Source organism: Antedon bifida, chromosome 2 (assembly GCF_963402885.1).
Source record: "Antedon bifida chromosome 2, ecAntBifi1.1, whole genome shotgun sequence".
In the NCBI taxonomy this organism is placed as follows: Eukaryota; Metazoa; Echinodermata; class Crinoidea; order Comatulida; family Antedonidae; genus Antedon; species Antedon bifida.
Window position 1 is genome coordinate 29,598,828 of NC_136227.1, and position 27,052 is coordinate 29,625,879.

The window sequence follows — 27,052 nt, forward strand, 5'->3', positions numbered from 1 at the left end:
GTGTGTTTTGCCTTTTAATGAATGGAGAAACCGGACATAAGTTTTTCTTTTTTTTAAGTTATTTTATCAGTTGACTTATCGATTGATTGGTTTTTTATTGATTGATTGATTGATGAAATCAGTTTTAAACATTTTGCACATAAATTAATCAGTTGAGTTATCGATTAATTGATTGATTGATTGATTGATTGGTAATTATTTTATTCAAGATAATGCGTGCGGTGTACGGTAAATACCGTAAAAGCATGCCAACTCCTTTAGTTTTCGATCTTATCTAAGTTATCTGTGGTCAAATATATGATTGATTTACTGTTTGCTTTAATTGACATTGATGAGCATGTTAAGCCTTTTGTAATCCGTGTTTAATTCAATTCAAACTGATCACCGTGGTTGCGAGAATAATTAATTCTTGATTGTTCCTAGTGTACGCTGACGAAAATAAATACGTTGCAAAAACGCGTTCCATGATTTTGAGGCGTCTCGAACATATAACTATACTTTCTATGAAACTTCCTACGCTGAAGTCGTCAAAAGATGAACCTTAAGCTCTGTCTACACTATCAAACTAGTTTGACAAAAAAAGTGTGATGTGCCCAAATATGGTAGTGATATGCCAAATATGGTATTGGTATGACATCATCATGTCCATATATAGGCACATTATATTTTTGTCACATAAAGTTTGATAGTTTAGACAGAACTTTAGTTTGTCTAATGTTGTAAGGACAACATGTGGAAATACAGCATTGACAGAATACTTCTCTGCAATATTTTGATACTTTTTTCAGCAGAATGATTCCCTCATCACGTTAACGGAATTCCGCATAATTCCGTGTATTTTTCTCAGTATTTTTTATTTCGTCACTTAAAGTGAGGCGTTTATATAAACAAAATACAATATGTTATGTGTCAAGTACAAAACTATTACTGTATCGTATATCTTTAAAATCGCGAATAGAAAATATTAACAAAGTGTGAATTACGGGTTTTTTGATCGTCGTGAATAATTCAATTGACAACTTCGTATATTTGAACTACAGTAGTGTATATATAGACTGGTAAAGGTTTTTATAATGTTTGCCAGCCTAAATTGTGAGAGTTCAAAATAATATTAAACAATCATAAATTGTACTAATGTAATTTTCCCTTAATGATTTGAAATGTCTGCATTATTTTCCCTAGCGCACAGGCTGAGATGGACCAGTACACCGGAATAGCCCCCCATAGGTTGTTTTAAAGTACACACAAACCCATGGCAGATATGTATACTGGGCCACCAGTCCTTACTCGGTAAGACTTGTTCTATACCACCATAACTGGGGTCGAGGAGAGCCTTCTGTGCCGATGTTATGACTAGTTAGTGGACTGCGGCCTTCCCTGTCTTCACCTCTCAACCACTCGACTCCACTATTCAAGTTTATGTTTTCTGTCCAAACATGAAAAATGAAGATGAATACATTCTTAATCCTAAAACGAAACGAATAACTCCAAAGTTTCATTTTCTGTGACTTCTTGTCCGTGACTTTTACTGATTTTTTTTAAAACATAATGAATAGATTTTCATTGTATAATGCTAAGCCCGTTTCTCTTGTCACGAGTTTCGAACATAAATTGCATTCAGTTGATCTTTAAATCTATTTAAGAAGTTAAGTAGGAGAAATACATTGTGAAATTTGATTCTGACAGACAGAATTAGATTAATAATGTATTAAAGCATCTGACGCTAAGAGGAAGGCATTTAGGTCAAAGGTAACCAGATCGAGTTTCTAAGACGTGGGTTGTTGAAACGCGTGTGCGACGCGAGTGTCGACGTACGAGCCTACCGATTTGTCAATCGTCTGATTACAACTTTCAAAGTTAGCCATAAACACGCCAAGATTTCTTGATTTATGAAAATAATGTATGCAGTTTATGTTCACACGCACGCTTAATCGTATCCGAGTTACATCCGCTTCGTCCCCGACAAATCGGAAAAGTTAACCTGGTTGAACCTTATTTGACTGCGATGAATTGGGGAGCTTCCCGATTGCGTCGGTGACGAGGTAGCGATTGTCGTGTCGACAGTGTAGCGATTTAATGGAAACCAGGCTTAATTCTCTTATACGTCCGTTTTGTTAACTGCCCATCGGGGTACATCGGATATTTTAATTTTTAAGGTATATTGTTTGTTTTGCGTTTGAACGCAGAACATCAAACTCCGATAGACCGCAAATTAACTTAATTAATATTTGTCTTTTGCGTGACCGTTTCAACTAATGGTGATTTGTTTTGTGCCCAGTAATAACTTGTTTCTTTGTGATCATAATCGTGCCATAATTTGTGTATGCTTCTAAATTTAGTTATACTTAAGTTAACCGAAACACACATTTTAAAATATCATTAAGATCATAAGAAATACTAAAATGCAAATCAGAAACCGTTTCTCCAATAGGAAAGTATTATATTTTTTTCTTAAAAATCAATTTCCCAACACCGTTGCGGTTTCAGTCCCCTCTGGCATTCCATATTGATCAAACGATATGTTAAACGTGACAAGAATCCATGACCGATATTGTGGAATCATTGGCTAGCTTGTTGCTCGACCGATTCGTCTACAGAATGTCTTTTTTTTTCATAATTAATCGGGTACCTGTCACAACTGATTATTTTTTTCATCTAATAATGACTCAATATTCGCAGAAGCTCATCATTCTTCATATATTTCAATTTGAAAAGCTCGTCTTAGTTTTCTGCACAAATCAATGTTTCTATAGGTATGCGTTTCATTGACAATTCATTTAATTTAAATAATGAAGAAGGAAAATGGCGAATAACTGAAATATACGAAAAATTTGGTTAAATTAGCGTTTAGAACCCGGCCACGCTTCTTGTATTCATCTTTACTAATTAGTACTCGGGATATTAGAAATTCCGGTTTTTAACTGCCGTTAAGTTCAAATTCAGTAATCACTCAACCCTGTATATGTAGGAGAGGCCATTCATTTTGATAAAGGGTTTAAGTAAGAATGAAAATCAGAACCGGGTTATAAACTACAAATTAGTACTGTACTTATTCTGAAGGAGATGAAACTTGTTAACGCTAATATTGTTTGAACAAATTCAACCTATTTGTATCGAAGACGGTGGTCGAAAAACTTATTATTATATAAAAATAGAATAATAATTCCTTCTTTTGTATTTTGTTTCGTTTTCTATTTGTTATAAATGCATTATTATTTTCTTTGTTATAACCTTTGAAAATGTGTGTTCGGCATTATGGTCTATTCTCTCACACCGAGTTGATTCACTTTGTACTGTCAGTTTTATTATACATTTTATGTCAACACTAAAGACAAAGTACTACGAGTGCGGTCCTCGCATTGGTTAATTTAGCGACGCGTCACGGTAAGAGTACGCGTAAACATGGTTACGCTGCATCGCAGCCAATCAAACAGACCAGAAAGCCTGATATATGCGGTTTTTCTAATGACGTCAACTGAAGCGAGAAAACTTTTAAATGGTCGATGAATTGCAGACGACTTGAGAAGCTCTGAAGCAAATAGCTTAATGATGGAATGAGGCGACATTCAACAAAATAAAATATATATAATGGCGGTGACGCTTTCACGACTGCTTTAACGTGCATAAAGTTCAGTGACGCCCTGCGGTGACTGAATCTGACGAATGAGGGAAAGATTATGATGGTGATGTTTGATAATCATAACACCGATGACGCCCTATTATTAATCATATTAATCATGAATAATAGGTATAATTACAATATGATGGTATTAATGACAGGTTACTTTTTTTGCAATCCAACATTTGATATATTATAGATATACAAATATGGATATACTATACAGAAAGAGTAGTTACCTCCCTTGGTCTGATTCAAAATTAATTATATATTTACAGTATTATTTACGTATCGTAAATTTTGTAACCCTGGGTTGGTTATTATTCTTTTAATTTTTTTTTTAGGGTGGGTTACTATTAGAGTAGTGGGCTACTATTACTAATCTTAAATTAGGCACATGGAAATAGTAACCCACCCCCATCTTTTCCGGTCAGCAACTCATAGCAAAATAATAAAACAGTACGAATAAACAAATTTGGTTGAACTCTAACTTTATTTTATAAACTCAAAAACACTCAATCTTCCCCCACTCCTTCCGAGCAATCATTTTGTCAATAGTTTTTGTGACTCTAGTAACACCCGTGGGTTACTATTAGGGTAGTGGGTTATTATTATAGATTGACTTATAAGGTGGGTTACTATTAGAAAGGGGGTTACTATTAGAAGAATTACGGTATGAGGTTAGATATGATACTATGGTTAATACACCATTGATCGGAAATTCCTACACAGAGGACAGATTTTCTTACGGATCTCATCTCAGCTCAACTGAAAGAAACTAGTTGCGCTTACGTTGAGTTGGGTTAAATTCCGTGTCAGATTTACACAGACGAGCGGTAACAGTAATACAAATATAGAATCTATGTTATTCCTTATTACCATTTTAAACACAAAACGCGGAGAGAAAGGGCGGCTTTCGCTCAGGTTAGATACTTATCCACGTTGAACAAGCGTACGCGGTTTTCCGCTTACTGTTACCACTCGTCTGTGTTTATATTATCTTTTAAGCGTCCAACTTTATAAGCGTGCATACGCATACACAATGTCATATTAGCTGATGTAATCTATGTTACCTATCAATAATTAATTTTCATTCACATTCATATACCGGTAATAAAAAAATATATCGATGTAGCCACGATGACGTCGGTAATTAGATCGTCTATTTCTGTATTGGTTTGACTACACTATGAAACTATTGACAATAATTGGTGTAAGTATCGATAATGGTGCCGTATGCTGCACCTATTGGCAATTCAGAGTAAACACCAACTATTAATGTAGTTTTTTTATGCCTTTTGGCTTCAATAAACGGAGATGTAGGCGGTTTCCCGAACTCGCATGTCGATATAATTAGTATTTTAATAGATGCACTATACATAGGTTTGCTTAAAGTATTTATGAGAGTGTTTTCTGTTTTAGCCACTTAAACACAGGCACATTCATGCACAAAATTCATTTAGTGTTTTATTAACCTACATTAGATTTTTATAAGAATTGAAGTTTCATAATAATAAGATAACATGACGTAACAAAGACGACGATAACAATATTTTGAGGTCGCAATGTAGTTTTGACCATGGAGGCTTATTGTATTGCAACATAGTAGAGGATCACCACATATAGGCCTATGTTTGGATCGTAGAATAATGGATGACAACGTTAGTAAAGGGTCACCACATATGTTGGGATGACAACATACAGTAGTGGGGGTGACCATATACTGTAGGCCTATGTTTGGATCGCAGAATATGGATGACAACATGAGTAAAGAGTCACTACATAATAGTTGGGATGACAACATACAGTAGTGGGGGTGACCATATACTGTAGGCCTATGTTTGGATCGCAGAATATGGATGACAACGTTAGTAAAGGGTCACCACATATGTTGGGATGACAACATACAGTAGTGGGGGTGGGGGGGGGGGGTCACCACATACTGTAGGCCTATGTTTGGATCGCAGAATATGGATGACAACGTTAGTAAAGGGTCACCACATATGTTGGGATGACAACATACAGTAGTGGGGGTGGGGGGGGGGGGGGGTCACCACATACTGTAGGCCTATGTTTGGATCGCAGAATATGGATGACAACGTTAGTAAAGGGTCACTACATATGTTGGGATGACAACATACAGTAGTGGGGGTGGGGGGGGGGGGGTCACCACATACTGTAGGCCTATGTTTGGATCGCAGAATATGGATGACAACATGAGTAAAGGGTCACTACATAATGTTGGAATGACAACACAGAGGGGTGTCACAACTTATGTTGGGATGACAGCATACTAGTGGAGGGTCACCATTATGTGTTACTAGTCCCGATTATCTTATTACATTTTCTATCATTCAATCAATTTTGTATAGACGCCCGATAGGCCTATAGAGAAGTTAAATAACAAGCGGGCAACTGTTTTCTTGAAATTACGGGTATACCACTCTTCCTCGCGCAAACTTTATTTGTAATGTAATTAAGACAATAGTAACCGACGGATGAAGTTCTTGGTATTTCACCTTAATTGAATATAAACTTGCATGCGTTGATGTCTACTACTACTATTACTTACAGCCACAGGCAATTTAGTCACATACGACCGCTTTACTTACCGCATTACATGGCTTTATTTTACCCCAGAATGGGATGTAGAAGTGCTGGTCGCCTTCGGTTAGTTCGTTAAGCGTATTCGCTGTATACGTACAACCTTTCATTAACCGTAATGCAGTAGTTACCCCAGGGCAATATACTTTTGATTGTATCTTTTTTTTTATGAGATAGAAAGCTGTGTATAATCACGGAGGTAGATAATAATGTCTTCTTCCTAGCGCATGGCTCCGATAAATCGATTAAATTTGATTCGATGAATCGATTGAAGCCTTACTCGCCAATTCCTGCATATCCGCAATGCGATGCATACGACGTCATGACAAATATGATCATATTCTTTGAATAATTATATCTCTTGAGAAATCTGTACGTTACAAATCTTCCAATAGATTAAAGCCTGACACAGGCATCACATGTGACACATAACAAACACTACTACACAATCAAACTAGTTTGACAACAAAAGTGTGAGTGCCCAAATATGGTAGTGATATGCCCAAATATAGTAGTGATATGACATCATCATGTCCATGTATGGGCACATCACATACAGTTTGATAGTGTGGGCTTTAGCCTATACAGTAACAAATCTTCCAACTAGCAGCCATGGTGTCGGTTTCGGATTATAAACCGATATTCATGATACTTTAACTTTGAAGTAATCCTGCAGCACATCCGGATTTCCATTGGCAATTCTCTACTGAAAGCATTTTTTCTATTGTATCGAAATGAGAATATAACAATCACATTATCATTTCTCAACGTAATCCTGCTATTATGATTGTAATGGCTTGATATTTCCTGGGGTTTTATTATACATTTCAGGCGTTATCTTCTCATGATTATTTTTTTATTATTAAAGTTTAGTATCTTACAGGAGGACTTGTCTTATAGTTATAGCTTATTACAAAGTATAACTTTTATATAACAAACATAAAACAAAATTTCACCACAAATCTATTAAGTCTGTGTCGGCGTACAAACGGTTGGTGAACATATTTGTCACGACGTTAAAATATTACAAGCAATTTGTATTCAGTTTCAGTATTTACCGTTATGTTTTCAAACTTCGAAAGTTGGAGAAAACTTCTTTAAAAGCTGAATTGAATTTTATTTTATTTTTTCATTCTATCGTACCTCCTTCAATACCGCCTACCGTACCGCCAATTTACACAGACGATCGGTTAACGGTAAGCGGAAAACCGCGTAGTTGTTCCACATAAACGGGTTCCGTCCGCTCCGCGTTTTTTACTGCTTATGTTAGCACTCGTCTGTGTAAATTGGCCTTAAAGATGTATTGTCCCCCCAAAAAAAATGAAAAATGAAGATTAATTAAATCAGACTTTAAATATGTAATTTTGTAGTTTTAATAAAGTTAATCAATGCTGTAGAAAAAAAAATGACAAAAAATAACCCATTGGCTGGCAGCCAATTTGACCTTTTTTTCAGGTAAATACATTTTTTTTTTTCGATCCAATTTTTGGTCAAAGTGGATAACTATTGTGGTACATTAAAATGGCATATTTAACAAAAACATTTTAAGAATTATTTTTTCAGGGGACAATACATCTTTAAGTGTCATATTTTCTTTATCTAACAAGCTTTGAATACGTTGATACTTGGTACGGTTTTTTGATTCACAAAGAGTTAGAACTTTGTTATTAGGTTGAATTGTGTTTTTAATGTACGGTATAGTTTCAGTCAACGATTGGTCGACGATCATTAAACTGCCATTATTATGGAGAAAATGTCTTTTGATCAATTCTGCACTTTTTGAAATACATGGATTTAAATTGATGGACAAACCATACCTGTCGAAGTGAGTTCTTCAAACGATAGTTTTATAAACGACGCATTTATAGACACACCTTTCATAAATGAGGTTATCGACGTCGGAATTTAAATGTTTCTAAAGCTGGACCACCTTAGAAACATAACGGTGACATTTAAAAGTACCCAAGCAGTAAGATAGTCTACCTAAACACCCAAATAATTGATACATGATGAACAAATTTCAAACCTGGTATTAAAAGAAACGGATCTCGATATACATTGACTACCTAAACATGGAATAGTTTCTAAGTTTATTATTAACAAGTCTGTTACAAAATATACCAAATCTGCTATTACAAGAAATAATAAAACATCACGAGTTACAATAAATGGAAAGGAGGCGACTTGACACAGAATAACAAGAAAAATAGTACACCGTAATTCTGAGAATGTATAAACAATAAAACAGGTGTAGACAGAAGGGATTATTTTATACTGTTGTAAAATAATTCGTTACATCGTCACCGTAGAAATGTGATTGCAAATACTTAATACTGTATGAATACAACCTTCCGTAATGGCCAAAATAAATGGATATTTCCATTTGCGAGGACCTAGGTAATGTTAATTGTGTATTGTGTGTGCACATTAGTACTTGTACGTTATGACTACAGCTATTGAATGAGTATATTCTGGGCTCAGGCGATCAATGACATAAATAATCGAAGCTCGATTCCAACAACGTAAACGCAACGAATCACAATGTCAGATGACCCATCACGTCGTGATTGGTAAAATTATTTAAGCTTAGTTCCCTTTAAGCTTGGTTCTCACTAGAACGTAACGCAAGGAAGGACGTAAACGCAAGCGTGTTAACCAATGACAAGCGACAGTTCGAATAATCCATCGCTTGCGATTGGTCAATTCACTTGCGTTGCGTTACGTCCTTGTGTTGCGTCTCTAGTGGGAACCAAGCATTAGAAAACAAGGATGTAAGCGCATTGCAAGCGAGTTGACCAATCACAAGCGAAGATTCAGATAATCCATCTTGTGATTGGTTAAATTGCCTACGTCGTTGCGTTACGTCCTAGTGGGAACCATGGATGTAAACCTCCATGTAGGAACTAAGCTTAAAGCTGGGTTCCCACTAGGACGCAACGCAATAACGTAGACGCAACGAAAGCGAATTGACCAATCACACGCGACTGTTCGAATAATCAGTCCCTTGTGATTGGTCAAATCACTTTGCGTTGCGTTACGTCCTTGCGTTGTTTCCAAGCTTCTTGTATTATCTTTTATGCTTGTTTCCCACTAGAGACGCAACGCAAGGACGTAACGCAACGTAAGTGATTTGACCAATCACAAGCGATTGCTTATTCAAACTTTCGGTTGTCATTGGTCAACTTGCTTGCGTTGCGTTTACGTCCTTGCGTTACGTCCTAGTGGGAACCAAGCTTTAGTGTAAAATATATTTAGAAATGCAGTAATAAATTGAAACGAACGGTGAACGATTAAGAATGATCGAAACTAGCGTGCCGGTAACCAAACCTGGTAAACTATACATTTCTGTGTATTTGACTGTGAAATGGATAAAACTACTGCTTAAAATAAAGTGTTATATGATGTTACAAAGTATCTCTCACGTAGTAGAAAATCAAATCCGAATCACTCATCATTACTAATCGGTCTATCAAGTAACACGATATAAATTAGTATTAATTTGTATGCATTCGTTGTCCTGATTCTGTTGCTACATTTGTAGCGATACAATTCGCCGCTTCAGTGTTGAGGCTGTTGAACAGTTGCGGTTTGTTTTTAAGCCCGGGAGCGAGGAGAAGTATGTATCTCAGTTTAATTTAGAAATATAAAGAAATATCAATCATGTACTCGCTTATAGTATAGATCATTTTTGTGAGTAGAATTTCAAAGAGGGCCGCTAGTGTTATTTTACATGTACGTACATTTTGTATACCAGAGAGTTAACAAAATCCGCTTCTACTATTAGAGTTATGGCTGTTATAGATTTTATTTAGAAATATTTTAGCTAATTCAACCTAATATTCGCTTTTAAAATGTCTAGTAATAATGGCAATACACAATACTGTATTCACGCCGTGCTTGGATGCCGTAAATCTATGCAGATGGTTAGTGCATGCAAATCAAGTGCATCTTTATGTAAATTAGTCTGCGCATTGTATTTAAAACATTCGGACGGTGGCGATTTCCACATGTACACCTTCCAGTGTTCAGGTTAATTTAGGTTTGTGATTAATGATGACGTCACGTCTCATTCAGCCTCTTTAAGTTAACATGCACGTAACTAACGGTAGCGTGGTTTAAAATTCTTAGGAGACGATAATTGCCAACAAGTCAAATAGACGAGACAGTTATTACTTGTTCACGAGGAAAGGTAACAGTCGGCCTGGTTTACACTGTGTCCTGCAGAAATTCTTAGCAATTAGAACGGAAAATAAGGTATAATGACACGTGTTGAATTTGTTATGAATCACTAAAAGGGATGCATTACACTCAACACTTTTCCATTTGTTTTTCGTCTTAAATTAACTTTACATTTATTTTGATATTACTAATGCGTATAATAGTGTCAGCTAAGTTGTTGTACTACCGTAGTCGTACAGTATATGTATTAGGTAGAAATCCAGAAACGCATGTACACGCGTTGAAACATAAATCAAAGGGTATACTTGGGCAGTTTAAGACAAAATCAAATAAGTTGAAAATGCCTCAATAGAACTTTTATTCACGAGGTGTTGCGGAAAAAGCTAGTCTGAGGGTAACATAATAGGCTTTTTCTGTAGTGTATGTAGGCCCATCGAGGATCTAGATATCTAGGTTGGCAAAACAAATTTGTACCGTACACTACATGCCTAGGTCTTGCAATGTAAGTTATTTTGTCACGCCATGTTGTCCAATATATTCAAAATCATATACGTGGAAATACGCATCAGAAGATGCCAAAATGCGTTTGTACCACTGATTATAAGCATAGGAATTACCATAGTTGAACTCTCTCTACTTCATTTTGAAATAAAGTGTTCATCCATTACATCGGATAGTGACCAATGTCTTATCTAGCCATGAAGTTAAAAATCGTTTGACTTTGCTATTGCGCACTGACATTCATTTCGCTGATCACTTATTTACCTTTTTGAAGTATTTAATGTAGAGATACTCCCTTATCCGACACCCCAACCTCCCCTGGGCTGTTCCAAATTGTTTACAATTCTGGCCATGGTCGATCCTCTATATCATCTCAAATCAACACCCTAATGCAAGGACGTTGTTGCGTTGCGCTTACGTCCTTGCGCTACGCTTACGTCCTTGCGCTACATCTAACCAAACTTAATAACCTCCGACGCATGTTGGAAATATGTACGTATATCTTTTCCACTTAAATGCACATGGTATCTCCTCTTCATCTTACAATTATAGATACAATGACTTTGACTAATGTTTGTAAACGCTTGCGTAATGTCTGTGTTCCTTGTGTTTTAGATGACGAAACGCGGTACACTTTGTCAACATGGCGTGCATGATGCCGTTTGACATTTATTGTGGATGAATTACCATAATCAACCCTAAGTCAAAACATTTCGCAAAGTTCAAAATTAATATATTTTATGAACGCAGTATGAATATAAATGTGAAACATTTTTAGCTGTAATGACTATTTCATGTTGACATAAAATGAAGTGTTTAGTTCCATGTTGTCGACTATTATATTTAGCTTTGCCTTTCTCGTATGTGGATTTTATAACCAAACCAGTCGAATGAACACATTGTATTTGTTGACAACTATTAGGCCTATCTTATCCTCATCTTGTCCGGTTTTTATATAATGTACTTTTAGGATGGATTTGAGAGTTTTTGGAGATACTACTACCGTGTTAGCTGTAGTAGGATAAATAGTTATAGTCAGATGTTATAAAAATTGTACCGAGACTCTGCTACACTTTTGTGACCCTTTTTCTAGTTCACAACATATACGACTGACCAAAACCTTCTAAATCTATGTCTACACTATCAAACTTTATGTGACAAAAATATGATGTGCCCGTATATGGACATAATGATGTCATATCACTACCATATTTGGGCACATCACTATCATATTTGGACACAAACTAGTTTGATAGTGTAGACAGAGCTTAAAGGTGATGTAAGTATAGATATTTCCAGTTATTACTTCTAATAAAATAACTCCTTTCTTGGCATTACAACCTCTCGAGTATTAATAAAAAATAACACATGTGTTGCTGTTATATTATGCTAAAAATATACAATTCTTGTTAGCGAGAAGATCATTCCCTAGACTGTACTAAATGTTGGTCGTTTTAACTAATCTTCGTATTGATAAAAAATAAAAATTTCACACATTATGTCAATCATTTTTTATAGCAGTTTATAATATTTGTCAGTTTTACTCAATCGATACTGTTTTTAATTCATACATTCTCAGTGCTATATCCACATAGCCTACTATATATTTTCCCAGTAGCATAAGAATATTGGTAATACAGCATCTCATGTGTATCACATGTGGTGTCTGTATCATGATACCAGCGGGGACAAGCCGTACTGTTGGTTGTCTGCCTATTTTGTGTTTGATAATGCTGGTTTCTATCTCTATTTAAATGCGGACACCTCTTGCTTGGTTTTTCCTATATTAGATGTCGTCAACTAGCCGGTCTCTTTTACATTGGCTTGTAATGTTTTGAGTGATATTTATCGAACTCTATGAATAACTGTGAAACTTTCTAAAAATGTCAATTTCTGGTTTGAAAACGAGAGGTTGTATGAATTATGGTTACGAGTATCATTAGGCATGCGTAATAAATATCATTTGGTTGGTTATATATCTCTATGGTCTAAACATTGGATCCCCAATCACTCCGACCGTCTGGCGGCAGCACTTGTAATGACGTTATCAGTTATCTTCTGTGACGTTTTGAAGAACGTGTATTTATTGGTATCTTGCGTTTGACGGATTCATAATGAACATTTGATTTGTGTCACGTCAACATTAATGTGTAACATTTATAATTTACACTTGTAAATTGTTTAGGTGATTAGCTCTATTTGCACGCTATTTTCATTTTGACTTGTTTTGCGGTCAAAAAGCGTGTTTATAGAATTTTAAATAACAGCTAAATAAATTCGTATCATTTGATTGTGGGTCAAAAGCGCAATAGTACGTACTATTTAACGATGTATTTGTATATTGGATGCAACGTCTGCTGCAATATCGGAGTTAACGACAGGAGACCGAGAGTTAACCGATCACATGAGCACTTATGTCGGATGTAACTCGGATATGATTCGGAACAGCCTCGGTTATAATATGCACACTTGGAAAATGGTCAATTCTTATGTAAATGCTTTTGATCATATAAATAGGCAAAGCGCATTCCCACAGGTGAACATTTTCGTGTTTTTTTTGCTGCACATTTTAAACAATAACTCCCCTTAACATTCTTCTTTCTCCGAACTTCATTGATTGATTAGACGGTAAAGGTTCTGTCGTTAAACATACTATATTTCTATTTTAAATACGATTGGGTTTTAAACAGATTTCCAACAAAATTAGAACAAAAACGAATAAAGCTTTTAGTCATCGCCGATTGTTATAACGACGTGGCGTCGCTGTGCGCTTTTCGTCGAACAACTCGTTTAAGACCAATAACTTTATTACCGTATATACATGTACCAGGGAAGAGTGAAATGAAAACACGTATATTATGTGACAATTATAAATTGAAGTGCTGTACACGTTATCCCTGAATTGATTTCGTTTACATATTTACATTCAATAAAGCAGTACTGAGAGGTATTTCATTCAGCTCATAGTAAATTAATTTCAAAGATTCTATATTTTGACTTTTTTTTTTTTAATAACTGTCGTCCAATCGAGTTGAACAATGAAGGTTGGGATAATCCATCGCTTTGATTGGTCATATTAGGCCTACTTTTATTTTACTTGTGTTGCGTCTTAGTGAGAATTAAGCTTAAGTCTAATCACTGTAATGAAAACATTTCTTCTGTGCCTGTGTATTGCTTATGGTCGCTATCTTTATAGCATACACATTTATTTGTTATTATTATAAGTTATTGTTTAATATGCATCTATTATTATTATCACTTAGTATTATGGTTTCTGACAATAGAACGTATGCAGATTGAGTTAGCGTATACATTTTAATATTCAATTCTTACGTTAAAATGTAAATCTGCTCATTCCCTCAAAAGCTTGTGGCATAACTCTGCCTTTTTCAATATTAACTCCTATTTAATTAAGTGTATGTCATCTCTTGAATATTACATTACCTTTCGCAAAAGACGCATGCTATCACGTCATGCCTTTACAGTCATACTCATGTCGGCAACATGACTTCCTAGCGGTCTCACCGATTTGTTTAAGTCAAACTACACACATTCCACTTGATCGTTTTACGGAACGGTACGGCGCCGTTTAATTTTGATCGATTCTTCCATTATTTCCCATCAGAGCGGAGTAATTTCATTCTTCCCTGATTCTAATAAACGGTGTACAGGATAAAACGAAGGAAAAAGTTGTATTGTTTTAGCACCAATCGAATTAAGCGGCATACCTAACTGCAGTAGGCCTAATCTGTTTCAGTTAAGCCTGGTTTCCATAAAATCGCTACACCGTGTCGCCGACTGCTGGCTGTCGCCGACAGAGCGTAGCGATTTTATGGAAACCAGTCTTTACAGATTAGGAAGTTGAATTACAAACTGAATGTAAATACACATATGTACAATACATATACAGTACAATATACATAAAGAGTCGATAAACCAATTTTAAGGAAACATACTTTATTTTTGTACTTGAGTTAGAAACATCACGTATTGCTAAAAGAAGGGGCGTCTGTAAATTGACGTTTTATAATCTACGGCACCCTTCTTCGCACAATGACACAGTAGGCCTACGTTTTACTCTTCCTCACCCAATTCAACAAAACCAATAATTTGACCAATCAGAACAGTGATATATGCGCGCATCTCTAAAAATGAGACCCTCATTCATATTCATAATACAGAACACATATATATGGCTTTGATACAGAAGGAAATATAGCGCCCTCTATGTGTTTCTGCCTTAACACGTTGGAGAAAAAACAATGCGACTAAGACGTGATGTCTTATTTTTTCTTATTTAAAATGACGTTCTGATTTGTCAAATTACCATGATTGACACGCGGTGAGAACAGATTCATTTGTAAAGTTTATGTACATATTATAATTCACTCGCATATCGAGTTTCATTCTGCTCTTCCGTATTGTTATTATGGAGCATAGAAAAATGCCTATAGTCTATTAAAACACTATTGCTAGTAATTGGTTCGTGCGTTTCTATATTGTGTTTAATTTGAACTTACAGTCATAAAACTTAAAGCTATTCAATTGTAATGAAACAAATAATATTGCACTTTTCGTTCTACAGATAAATTAATTTAAACGTGCATGCAAATAATTATTACATTCTTTGAGGATTTTAGTATCTAAATTTTAAATTAACGTAGTGTAAACATGGTTACATTATTTACAATTTCTTTACAAACAATTCTATTGCGATGCATTGAAACCAATCTGTAAACTAAACCCGTTATATTTCCTTTTTATCTCTACTCCTTTTTAAAGTTTTTAAACTTTATCTTACACATCCGATTATCGGTACTGTATATAGATTTCTCAAAAAGAAAAGTCCGTAATACAGCATCACATGTTTGTCATATGTCATTGCCTACTGTAGTATTATAGACCAAAATCTAATCCTTAACCTAACCTTTCATGATACAGGCACCACATGTGATACACATGAGATGGTGTATTACCGAATGTTCCTTTGATATTGGATTGTTAGTAGATTTTTTATTTTTCAATGATATAATGGGTTCTTTCCAATTCAAAAAGATAGTTTTGAAAAAAACATTTTAAGTTTGAATTATTTTAGTTCATATTGTTGTTTAGCAGTAAAGGTCACATGGTTTTTTTTAAATCATTAATTAGACATGCTACTTTAAAAAAAGCATTATTTCATAATTTTAAGACCTTTAAAACCACATCTTATGTTTCTTTATATTTGAATCCTTTGAATTGGAAATGTACATAGGCACTCTATCCTGAATAATGCGACCAAGCCCGTAACCAGAATTTTTTTCAGCAAACTTTAAGATGGTAATTTGTTCAGTAAGAGGGCAGACATCGTCATAAGCTAGGCTAGTTAAACATTAAATGTTTAAATCATCAATTTTTCTTCTGGTCTCTTCAAACCCTGGATATGAGCTTTGCGACCTAAACCAATTGATACCAAATTAATGACGTCATTTTATATGATTGGATGGCTTTACTAATGTAACTATTAAATATAATCAATGCTTTACTAATGTATTCGTCCACTTGCTCTCATAATAATAAGTCAAGATTCTATTCATGTCCAAAAATCAATTGCAAATTCAACTGTCGTTTTGACCTTTTATTTTTTTTAATAAATCTAAACTTATATTTTTAAATTATATTAAAGTCAATGTTTATTGCTGTGGTATCTTTTAAAGATAGTTATGATTACATACATTAATTAATACTGTTGATTTTTTTTTCTATTCTAAGATTTACGGTACTGAAGACAGACTACACAAATTTCATTTTTTTAACCAAATTATTAAGTATTTGGGAAAATCTAAGCCTATTTAGTACGTATACATATTATATTCGCATTTGTTTTAAGAATGTGGTAACTCTATGTTTATTTGTTTTGATACCAATGCTGGTTTTTATTGTTAATTAATTCAGTATACCGGTAATTTGTCATCTCATACTGATCTAGAATTATACACTCTACACAACATCGTACCGTACGTAAACAAATGTTTATTTTTTACCGTAAATTACGATCTAGATTCAATAGCAAGACCATAATACTGTAAGTGATTACAGATATTTTAAATTGTAAAAAAAAATACTAATCCGTCTTAACTGAAATTTAAACTTTACACTTACCGCTGTTTTTACACGGTAAAATAATTGTCTTATTCCTAAATATGACAATTAATATAGAGAAATAAAAATATGCGTTCGATCACTAATGATAACATACAGATATTAAATATGTATTTTTATAATATTATTAAAAATAAATTTTCAAAACCAAAAACAAGCCTCTTTGTCAATTTGTCGATTCCCTGTACTGTATCTATAATTTTCAGTATCATAGGCAAATTCTGTAATACAGCGTCACATATGTCACTTGTAACGCCTGTATCATATTCCGTAAGCCTAAAAATATATAACAAAATAATAATAATAATATAATATATTGCACTGTATTACAGAATTTGCCTGATACTGATGCGATACTAATATGTGGAGACAATACAGACAATCAGGTGCAATGAAAGAGATTTCACCCAGCCATTTTTATAGATAATGTGTACCTATTTTATATTTTGTACAATGTATAAGTTCATTCGTAATTTCGTTGTTTTAATTTTAAAACTGTCTAGGAAGTTAAATTGACAGGATAGATAAAATATACTGTTATTGAATATTACTATAGTTTCAACATCTTATATAACATATTTTGTTTTTAAAACTAAACGTATATTTCTCTGTTTTTATGATGATATTATTATTTATTTATGTCTTTAAATTATTTTATATAGGCCATGCTCATCATAACATCTCTTTCTATACAGAAAACAACACAGATAGTAAAATGTCTGTTTTTGGAAACAAACATTTTAAAATTAATTATTTGTAAATAATAGATTAAAAACATAAAAATAGAAATTTTTACAGATGAATTTCCAATTCAAAAATGATTTTTAGCAAAATATTTATAATACATTTTCTCTGTCGTGACGAGCACGAGTAGCGGCACCAATAATAAAGTCGTTCACACAGGGAAGGAAAGATTATTAATCATGATAAGGATATAGAGAAACCGTAGTTAATTTAAAACCAATAACACTATATGAACAATGCATGGGTAGTTGAAATATTTGTTATTGTTTTTAACAAAAAGGTTGACATAGAATTGGGACGGATATCTTAATAATTGGCTATTGCACAAAAAGTAGAACGCCCTTACAAGTTCAAACCTTTAAAATAATGGGTAGTAATTCTTAGTAATATACAAAAATAGAATCGGTTTATTGTCTACATGTACAGCAGTAAAATATTTGTTGACATAGACCTCATATTAAATGGCACGTCACACATTACAATAATCATTATTTTAGGTTTTTGCAGCGCTACGTAAAATATACATTCAGGACACTGTACACGCAATATACTCGAAAGAATTAGGCTTAATATTTTGGAACCCTTTGGGACACTATTCATGAGACACCCTTATTAAGGTGGCCTATAATGAAGCAAATAGGGAACACTATATATTTTAACACTACAGTTAACCCCTGTTTAAAGGACAGTTTGTTACTTAATAGGGATTCTACTATTGTAAATACCTTGTTTGCCTAGTTTAATATAGCACCGTATAATGATCAGGATACAGTACTAATAAAATGTATGACCTGTCAATGACCACAGCATTACGCCATCAATAATAATCAATTTCATTTGGCTAACGAGAAACGTAAAATATAAACGTTTCATATCTAAAATTTACGTTAGATGTTTAGCAATGTGAAGATTCCTCCTCCACCGCGAGTGTAAATCGTAAAGACAAGTTAATTAACGAATGGAACACTTGTTGTTATTAAAGCTATTTAAAACGCAATAAAAACACAATTATTTCAGGTGTTATTGATTCAAAATCAAAACTACTGTACTTTATGTATTTATGATACAATTCGTTAGTTTACGTACGAAATGTTTATATATTCAAGATTTGTTAAACTACTTCTTTACTGTATTGTAATAATTTAAGTCATTGTAATTTATGAGAGTATGCCAATATCCGGCCACGTTAATTTGAAAAAATGACACTAAAAACCATCTCGAACCGTACGATTCGTATTTTGCAAATATTTACGAATACTTGACCGAGGAATAACGTTTGTAAACCTAATTTGATATCTGAACCTGTATTTAAAGTAGACTTTCTACATTAAATGTATTTGTCTCTCATAGTACGGTACTCTACAGTAGCATCGTTTAAAACGTTTCGGGCCTTCTAGCAAGAAATATAGGAAATGTAGAGGGTCCAAAGTGCCTTAACATAACACATTTACCAATTCATGATGAAAAATCTTAATGGCAATTTATGGGACCAGCGTTTATGGTCCCTAAATAAAATGACATAAATGAAAGACTATGTGTTTTGTTCATCCGGGTCACAGGACATGATATTTATATGATGTTAAGAAATACTTACATTGTATTCGAATGTTGATGCAAATTACAATTTGGCAAAAATAGATAAAAAATAAATTATAACGTTTTTAATTGTGCATTGCAGCATAGCAATTGGAGAACCATCATTGTGCTTACAATTCCAAGTGCATTTTAAGGAAGAATTATGAAATTTAAAAGTTGTTTTCTACTAAAAAACATAAAAGGAAATTATTTATTATAGGCTAATGACGTCATATAAAAACGCCCGTCACATACTAATTTTGACCAGCAAAATTGTTAATAATTGTGGTGCATATAATATTGTACATTTGATACTAAATGTATCGACAGTGTCGCGGTTTATTTGGCAATAAGAAAATTAATTATCTAATTATGACTACAATAGGTTTCTTTTGAAATACTGATTATTTTCCTTAATAGTCCTATTAGTATTCTCAAGTTATTTATTTAATTACTTGGTTATATAATGTATGATTATGTATATATTAATTGCTAATGGCAAGAACGTATGAATGGGAAATGTGGTTGGATTTAGACATTGCTCGCTAGCGTAGTCTTTCTACGAAGATTGTAGGCCTACGAAAGCACGCATCCACTTTGTCTTGAGAACTGTTCAGACGTGAGTAGAAACGGTATCTTACTTAAAGACAGTCGTACGCTAATCCATGCCATTAAATCCAAGTCATCCACAGATTAGGAGTAACGGCAGGTCTAGCTGAATCAATCTGAGAAAGCAGACTATGGGATGGGTCCTGTTCCTGTTGATATCAACTTCCGTGTAAAAGAGGTCTCAGTCGTAGCAAAACCTAGGTCCTGTCAGCGTCGTGACTAACTATAAGTGTCGCGTAACGATATAATCGTTAGCTACGCTACTACCCATGTCTGAACAACATTTCCGTAATGCCTCCGACAACAATTGTGGATAAACCATCTATCTACCAAGATTAGTGACTCCATCGTCAAACTACATAGACCACACGTTGTTATTGAACGGTTAATATTGCCCCCAGATACATATCACGCAATAATAGATAACTTGACTTAGATTAATATGAAAGGAGTAGAGCTAAAAGTATATAAATGTATATTAAAATAAAAGTAATCAGTATAATGGATGAACTTATACGATAGTATCTTGAGGCGAGACATTTTGTCTTATTCGGTATTCGGAACGTATATGTATAGAAACCGCTTAATATACATCTACGTCAGTGATTGAAACCTCCATCAGTCACGTTTTGCAGTCGTCTCTCTGATTAGAAACTATGCCATACAGTAATCTTAGTTATTATTTTGGTTTAGAGCAATCTCTTGTAAACCTTGGAATGGCCGAGCAAAGAGCCGCCGCCTGCGTCTACCGGTACCACATGGAATACAAACAAAATGATTGCAAATAAATTGGCTCATTGATATCCAGCTACAATAAGCCATTGCATCAATCATCTGCGCATTTGTAGGTCAAAGGTCAATGCAAATACTGGAAGTAAAATTATAGCACATAATGAACGCCACAAATGTACGTCATTTATAATTTGCGCTTTATGACCTTAGACAGTCATGCGCAGTTGGAATAATTCGCTTGTTATATATATATATTTTTTTACAATATAATTTACAATTTGTTTAAACATTTTTTTATTACAACATCAACAAAACTGTATTGCTTGCTGGCTCTGCTCTGATCACTTGTTGCCGTCTGTGCATGCAGGGGTGGATGTATCTCGATTTATAAGCTCGAAACGAGACCTCGAAAGCACGCCATCATCATGTTAAGTTAAATCCTGTTCTTGTGTTTGTATTGATTCGGCGGCGTGTTGTACTGTATTACGTTTACTGGTAAAGTGCCGTTGTCCCCAAACTATAATATCTACTTTCGGCCTTTGCCACAATCCCACAATCCCACAGACTAAATACTAGGTAAGTAATATATCGTTCGATTCTAATCCTTTGTGGTTTGCCGACATCTTTTGGATCTATAAAATAAACGGAAAACACGTCATAAAATGACATACAAAATATGTGATTTTTTCTTTATTTTCTACAGTACAACACAAGCAAACTATATTAAATTCAAAATCACTATTATAGAGATTAGGCCTATGCATTCATACAATCAAACACATGCAAACAAATAGAGTGAAATATTTTCAATGCAATAAAACAGAAACTAAATGATGTAAGCACATTATTATGTAATATACCATCGCTGAAAATTATCATTCTTGAATCCAATAATTTGGTGCAATTAAATCGATATTTCAAAATGAAAAAGAAATGTTAAACGTCAAGCACATCAAATACCAGCTTGATCAAATTTGATGACACATACATATGCAAGATGTTGAAAAATGAACAACAAACATGATAATAGAACACACCACAGCAAAGCGTGACGACAACGAGAAGCCAAGAAGCCTTACTCCCGAAACAAAAACAAACCAAGCGTGCGTATGATTAGCAAAAAGTTCCTATCAATGCACAAAGCTAAAACCTATCAAGCTTCATTTTACCTTTCATAATATTTATTTGAAAACAGACCATTTTCACGAAAATTTTACATTGTGCGGTCATGAGAGTGTTAAGTGCATTACTCGTGTTAAATTTTGGATTATCATGTGGTTGTTTTGCTTATATACTGTAAAAATGTTTTCTTTTTGCGTGCGCACTGGATTTATTTTGCAAAAATAAGCACACCGCATAAATCATCGGTATCACCATGGGCCAACGCAATTTGGACGTGCGCATCCAACGATCGGTCAGTTTTTGAACGCGCATGCCAGCTATTGTGTCTTTTTATGATGCCATCGACGAAATATTGCTTTGGCAGGAGGGGAAAAACTATTTTCTAGCTATTTTTTTTAATTTCTGGAAAATGAGAATATATAGAGCATGTGCAAAAAGAAAGGTTTTATTTTACAGTATACATGTTTAAACTTCAGAATCTTTTTTTGGTATTTTTCTTTCTTTTAAACTGAGAATACGCAACAAGGAAGAGTAGGAATACACCATTCCTTGTTGTTTAAAGCGTGTTTACCACTAAATCAACGCAAGTGAGTTGACCAATGACAAGCAACTGTTCGAATAATCGATCGCTTGTGATTGGTCAAATCACTTACGTTGAGTCTCTAGTGGGAACCAAGCTTAAGATGTCATGAAAGTGGTCTATAGTACTGCCGATTCACCTGTAAAGGAGGACTGGTCCATGAAGTGCTTCTTGGCTTCTCGTTTGAAAACATTATTCTCTACCCAACGCAGAAAAGAAAACAGAAGTTTAAGTTAAGTTGTTCAGTTAGAAAGGAGCATGGTTACTCCGAAAAGTGAACCGTGAAGCCATAGGTTAATAGTATTACCGCATAAACATAAAACTGAATTGATAGTATTGTGCACAACACTCTATTCAGCATCTGTCACTAGGTAGATATTAACTGACTATTGACAGTCGTCTAGATACGAATCTAGGTCTATTGAGTACTTTTAATACAGGTCATTCCGGTCACTACAGAAATTGCATATTGTTTGGTTTTAGTAGATATTTGTCTTAGAGATTCATAATTGACCGATGAACATGATCGAAAAACATAGGAAACATTATAGTTAATATTATTTTCACATATAACTTGCCGTTAGAGATTGTAGAAACATAAACACTAAAATATGATTACATTTTGTAGTAAATGTATCTTGTTTAAAGTATTCAGTTGTCTAATCTCCAAATCCTGGTTGATGATACTTTTTTTTTTTATTTCGCGCGAAAAGCACATTGCTGTAGGCATTTCTGTATTTACCATATTTCCAGAGTACACACAACGTATAAATTGTTGCCAAGGGTTTGTTGAGCAAATCGCTTGATAACAGAGTTTTAACGCTTGTGTTAAATTTGTGATTTTTTTTTTCTAAAAGGAATGGAAAATAGACATTAGTATGCACAATTGTCCGATAGCATTCCTAATCATTGCAGTGAGTTGAGTGATGACAGATTTATTAGAATATACGGTGTCCAATGTTGACAGGATAATTGTAGCAACGTCAGATTAGTTTTTTAAACATGAGAGAGAAAAAACATAGAACTTAAAACCGTGTTAACAATTTTAATTGAGTCCCGAGAAAAGTAATATAGTCTAGAAATATTGCAATGTCAGTGTGTTTTCCACACGAAAAATTTATTTGTGTGAATCGAACATTTCAGAGCTATGATTGGTTGTGAACTGCAAAATGTTGAATAATTGCCGTAAACGCAGATATGATCAAAGGCAATCTAACAGGACACTAAGCTCGCCTTGCCAAGATAGACATTTTGTAACAGTCCCTTCATCTTATGTCTGTCAGCGAAAAATGTCAACATACTGCACTATGTACAGCGCGCGGTGTATGGGCATAAAACTGATCATGCCGCAGCCACAGATAAACCTTTTGATCTCCGGAGCTCAGCATCCTGTCGTTTAGATTGCTTTGATATGATACCGTACTGAAATCGGTTAAAACCCCCACTGTTAGTTTTAATTGTAAACCTTCCAAGTGAGCAATATTAGATAAGAAAACAAAGAGAATGCCTTGAGACTTTAAAATCCGATAGACAGTAAACCTAATTAGTAAATGAATATTAATCCTAATCGTTATGATAATCATATATTTAATATGCTAAGATTTTGCAATGATATTGAAGGCAGCATCGATAATTAACAGTTGCCTTTTGAAATGAAATCGAAAGAAAAGTGCAATGATAATCAAATTTGACTTGCAGTAATGACTACAGGCAATCATTCTTGAGTCTTGATTCTTTTTTAAACTTTTCTCTGAAAATGTTTTGTTCTTCTTATAAAATATTATGCAATGATTATACATTATAATTGCGGATAATAATATTTAACGATTGACTACCGTATTTTATTTAACGAGACGGGGCCGAGTCAGAAAGTCGTACTCCAATGTTGGGTTTCGAACGTGAATCCGTCCAGTTAGTTGCACAAGGTTCTCAAAATGTTAAAAAACTGTGAAAGTGCGTTAGTATCACTAAATCTCTCTTTCAATTCAGTGTGCCTAGAAGTAATACTGGACGGCACATGACATGTAATTAACTAATCAAAATCACAATACACTCATAGTGTTTTTTAATGCACTATTACAAATACTTTTTAACTTATTGTTACAAAGATTATTCTATAGTAGTTGTACTTAATACGTACTACTATTTTTTAGTATTAGTATCAACGATACAGCATTGGTTGTAGTGGTAATAGTTGGAGTGGATGATACATAGTGGTTTAGTTGCTGCGGTGATAGTGGTGGTGGTGGTCCTGCAATGGTGTGGTGGTAGTAGTATAGTAGTAATGAAACGGAAGTGTTAGTGGAATAGTACGCCTTATAGTTAAATAGTGGGAACAGGTATCATAACCTCATTCTCCCTGGTAATGTAATATAATGTGCAGCCGATTACCAATGAAGAACCCATGAAATTTTATCTAAAATGTTTAATGATTGATAAAATAATTTGTGTGCATCATGAACTTAAAAACTAATAAACTATGATTAGCGAATGCATATACATTAGTTATGTATCTTCATTAAATAAAAAAGAAAGTCTCGTTCCCACTATAAGTGGACGTAAGTGCAACGAAATTAATTTAACCAATCACGACGTGATGAACCATCATTCATCGCGTTTCTATTGGTCTATTACTTGAGCTGACATTGCGTCTAAAGCTTTGTTCTCACGTCAACGCAACGCAAAGATGTAAACGCACATGTAATTTGACCAATCACGACGCGATGGATAAAACTGTCGCTTGTGATTGGTGAATTAACTTTCGTTGCACCTACGTTCAAGTGAAAACCAAGCTTAATATGGGAACCATGCTTAACTATACGATCTTCCTAATAATGGATTGATGCGTGATGTATCAAGAAGGCGCAGTCGTACTGCTGTGCTAGCTTATGTAAAGACGCATGTCCGTACCTCTATGTAGCTGATTTTATTATAAGCATCAATTATTCATATTTGATATAATGTATTCAATTTATTAACTATAATTCACATTACATAATTCGAGCACGTTTAGTATGATGAACGCTGCATATAAAAATATTCAGTACTGTTAGTTTTTATTAGGTGAATTCTACGGAATATTGATAATATCTAGTCTAAACATATCATATGTACAATATTAGTAGTTTGTTAGTAGGTATATGATAATATAAACATTAGTATTGTACATTTAACTGATTTTAATACTGTATAGTAAATTTAGTATTGAGGCCAAAACAGGTAGAGTAAATTGGAGCTAGTGGTATACTGTTATTTAAATTATTGACCGAAACATGCATGCTACTTCAATTCAGTGTTAATGATGATAAAAGTAGTTAATTCTAACAAAAGTTGTAAATATATTAGTTTTACCGGTACAGGCTTATTTTATTTACCATGGTAGTAAGTTGGTTGCTACCCATCAAAGTTAACGATAACTGTGCCCATGAAACCAGATTACCCGGGTAATGGTATAACCTACCTCAATTTCTGCACACTCTTCTTCGGTATGAATTACATTCTGATACTTGACCTCTTTGTAAAGATGCCGTTTCTTGAGTACATATAACACAACGACATCACACATTACCGTAGCCTAGGTAAAACGAAAGAAACTTTAGGCGAACTGTGCAGCAATGACGTATATCAACCAAATATTAGGTGAAATCATAAACTTATCAAACCATTGTACTTTCACCACCAGTAAAAGTGAGGTTTCAAAATAATTCCTCTTAAATACAAATTTGAAAAACAATACAATAGTTGATATACTTATAAACAACAATGTATTAAAATTGGAAACAAACAAGCAGTGAAAGAAAGAAAATAAATTGGTAGAGTGGTTGGTAGAGAATAATATACACTGCAAACCGACAAACTTGACTAAGGAAAATACGTCGTCAACGTCGTAGTAACGCTATGGCTACGACGAGACATGCGCAGTAACTTTATTTTTGTGTACCCAGATAATATGGCGAATACATTATCCCAACACACATACACAGAATTTATTCATTGGGGTTTATCTTCAATCATGCATTGTATCTTTGCGCAAAATCGTCATGTCACTCTTAAAAGTGCTTTGACCGTTTTCTGGAATTCTTTAATCTACTTCATGAAGGCAGAAGGTAGTCTGTGCCGAAATGTCAAAGTATTTTTTGTTTCACGGCGGCAAGCCACATTTTTACATCTATCTGTATTTTCTTGCCGATTTTTAACATACCTTAATTTCTTATTTATCAGTTTTCTAACTAAAACGATGCTATATACTGGTTAGAATTTGGAACAATTTTCTTGATTTTTTAATTCAAAATACCAACAAGAAGTTAATTTATTTGACGAATTTTACTCGATAAAACCAATGGAATCTTTTATTATCTATTTGTCTTTCCACGTCTCGGCCCACTTTATACGTCGTATCTTTTACCATACAAAGAAATGTATATTGTAATTTTAAAAGTATTATGGAATAAACTTTCCCCATTAATAATTGATTAAAGATAAATGTAATCGAAATCTTCGCTTCTATCAGTCTGTCGTTTTGTTATACTTTGAGTCGCACACAATTAACTTCTTAGTTTTACCGTTATTCTTTCCTTATATTCTTGAATAAATGTATAACATCGGTGACATTTGAAATAAGAGACATTTAGTTTTTAAATGTCAAA

At 34.1% G+C, this 27,052-nt stretch overlaps 3 protein-coding genes across 5 annotated transcripts in view; all 3 read right to left on the minus strand.

The window, feature by feature from the left end:
- Positions 1 to 27,052, minus strand: part of LOC144834499 (WD repeat and SOCS box-containing protein 1-like) — a 215,216-nt gene that overhangs the window by 17,143 nt on the left and 171,021 nt on the right. The window lies entirely within an intron of this gene.
- LOC144835601 (uncharacterized) overlaps positions 1 to 27,052 on the minus strand; it is a 122,449-nt gene that overhangs the window by 5,418 nt on the left and 89,979 nt on the right. The window lies entirely within an intron of this gene.
- Positions 20,141 to 27,052, minus strand: part of LOC144834498 (P2X purinoceptor 4-like) — a 45,776-nt gene continuing 38,864 nt past the window's right edge. For 2 of the 3 annotated variants that reach the window (XM_078689322.1, XM_078689321.1), the window contains exons 10-12: positions 25,867 to 25,980; positions 22,546 to 22,605; positions 20,141 to 21,336 (exon numbers count right to left, since the gene is read on the minus strand). In XM_078689322.1, the coding sequence (XP_078545448.1) occupies positions 21,277 to 21,336; positions 22,546 to 22,605; positions 25,867 to 25,980 (234 nt within the window). In that variant the 3' untranslated portion in view covers positions 20,141 to 21,276. The remainder of the gene's footprint in view (positions 21,337 to 22,545; positions 22,606 to 25,866; positions 25,981 to 27,052) is intronic. The other variant, XM_078689324.1, reaches the window with a different exon arrangement.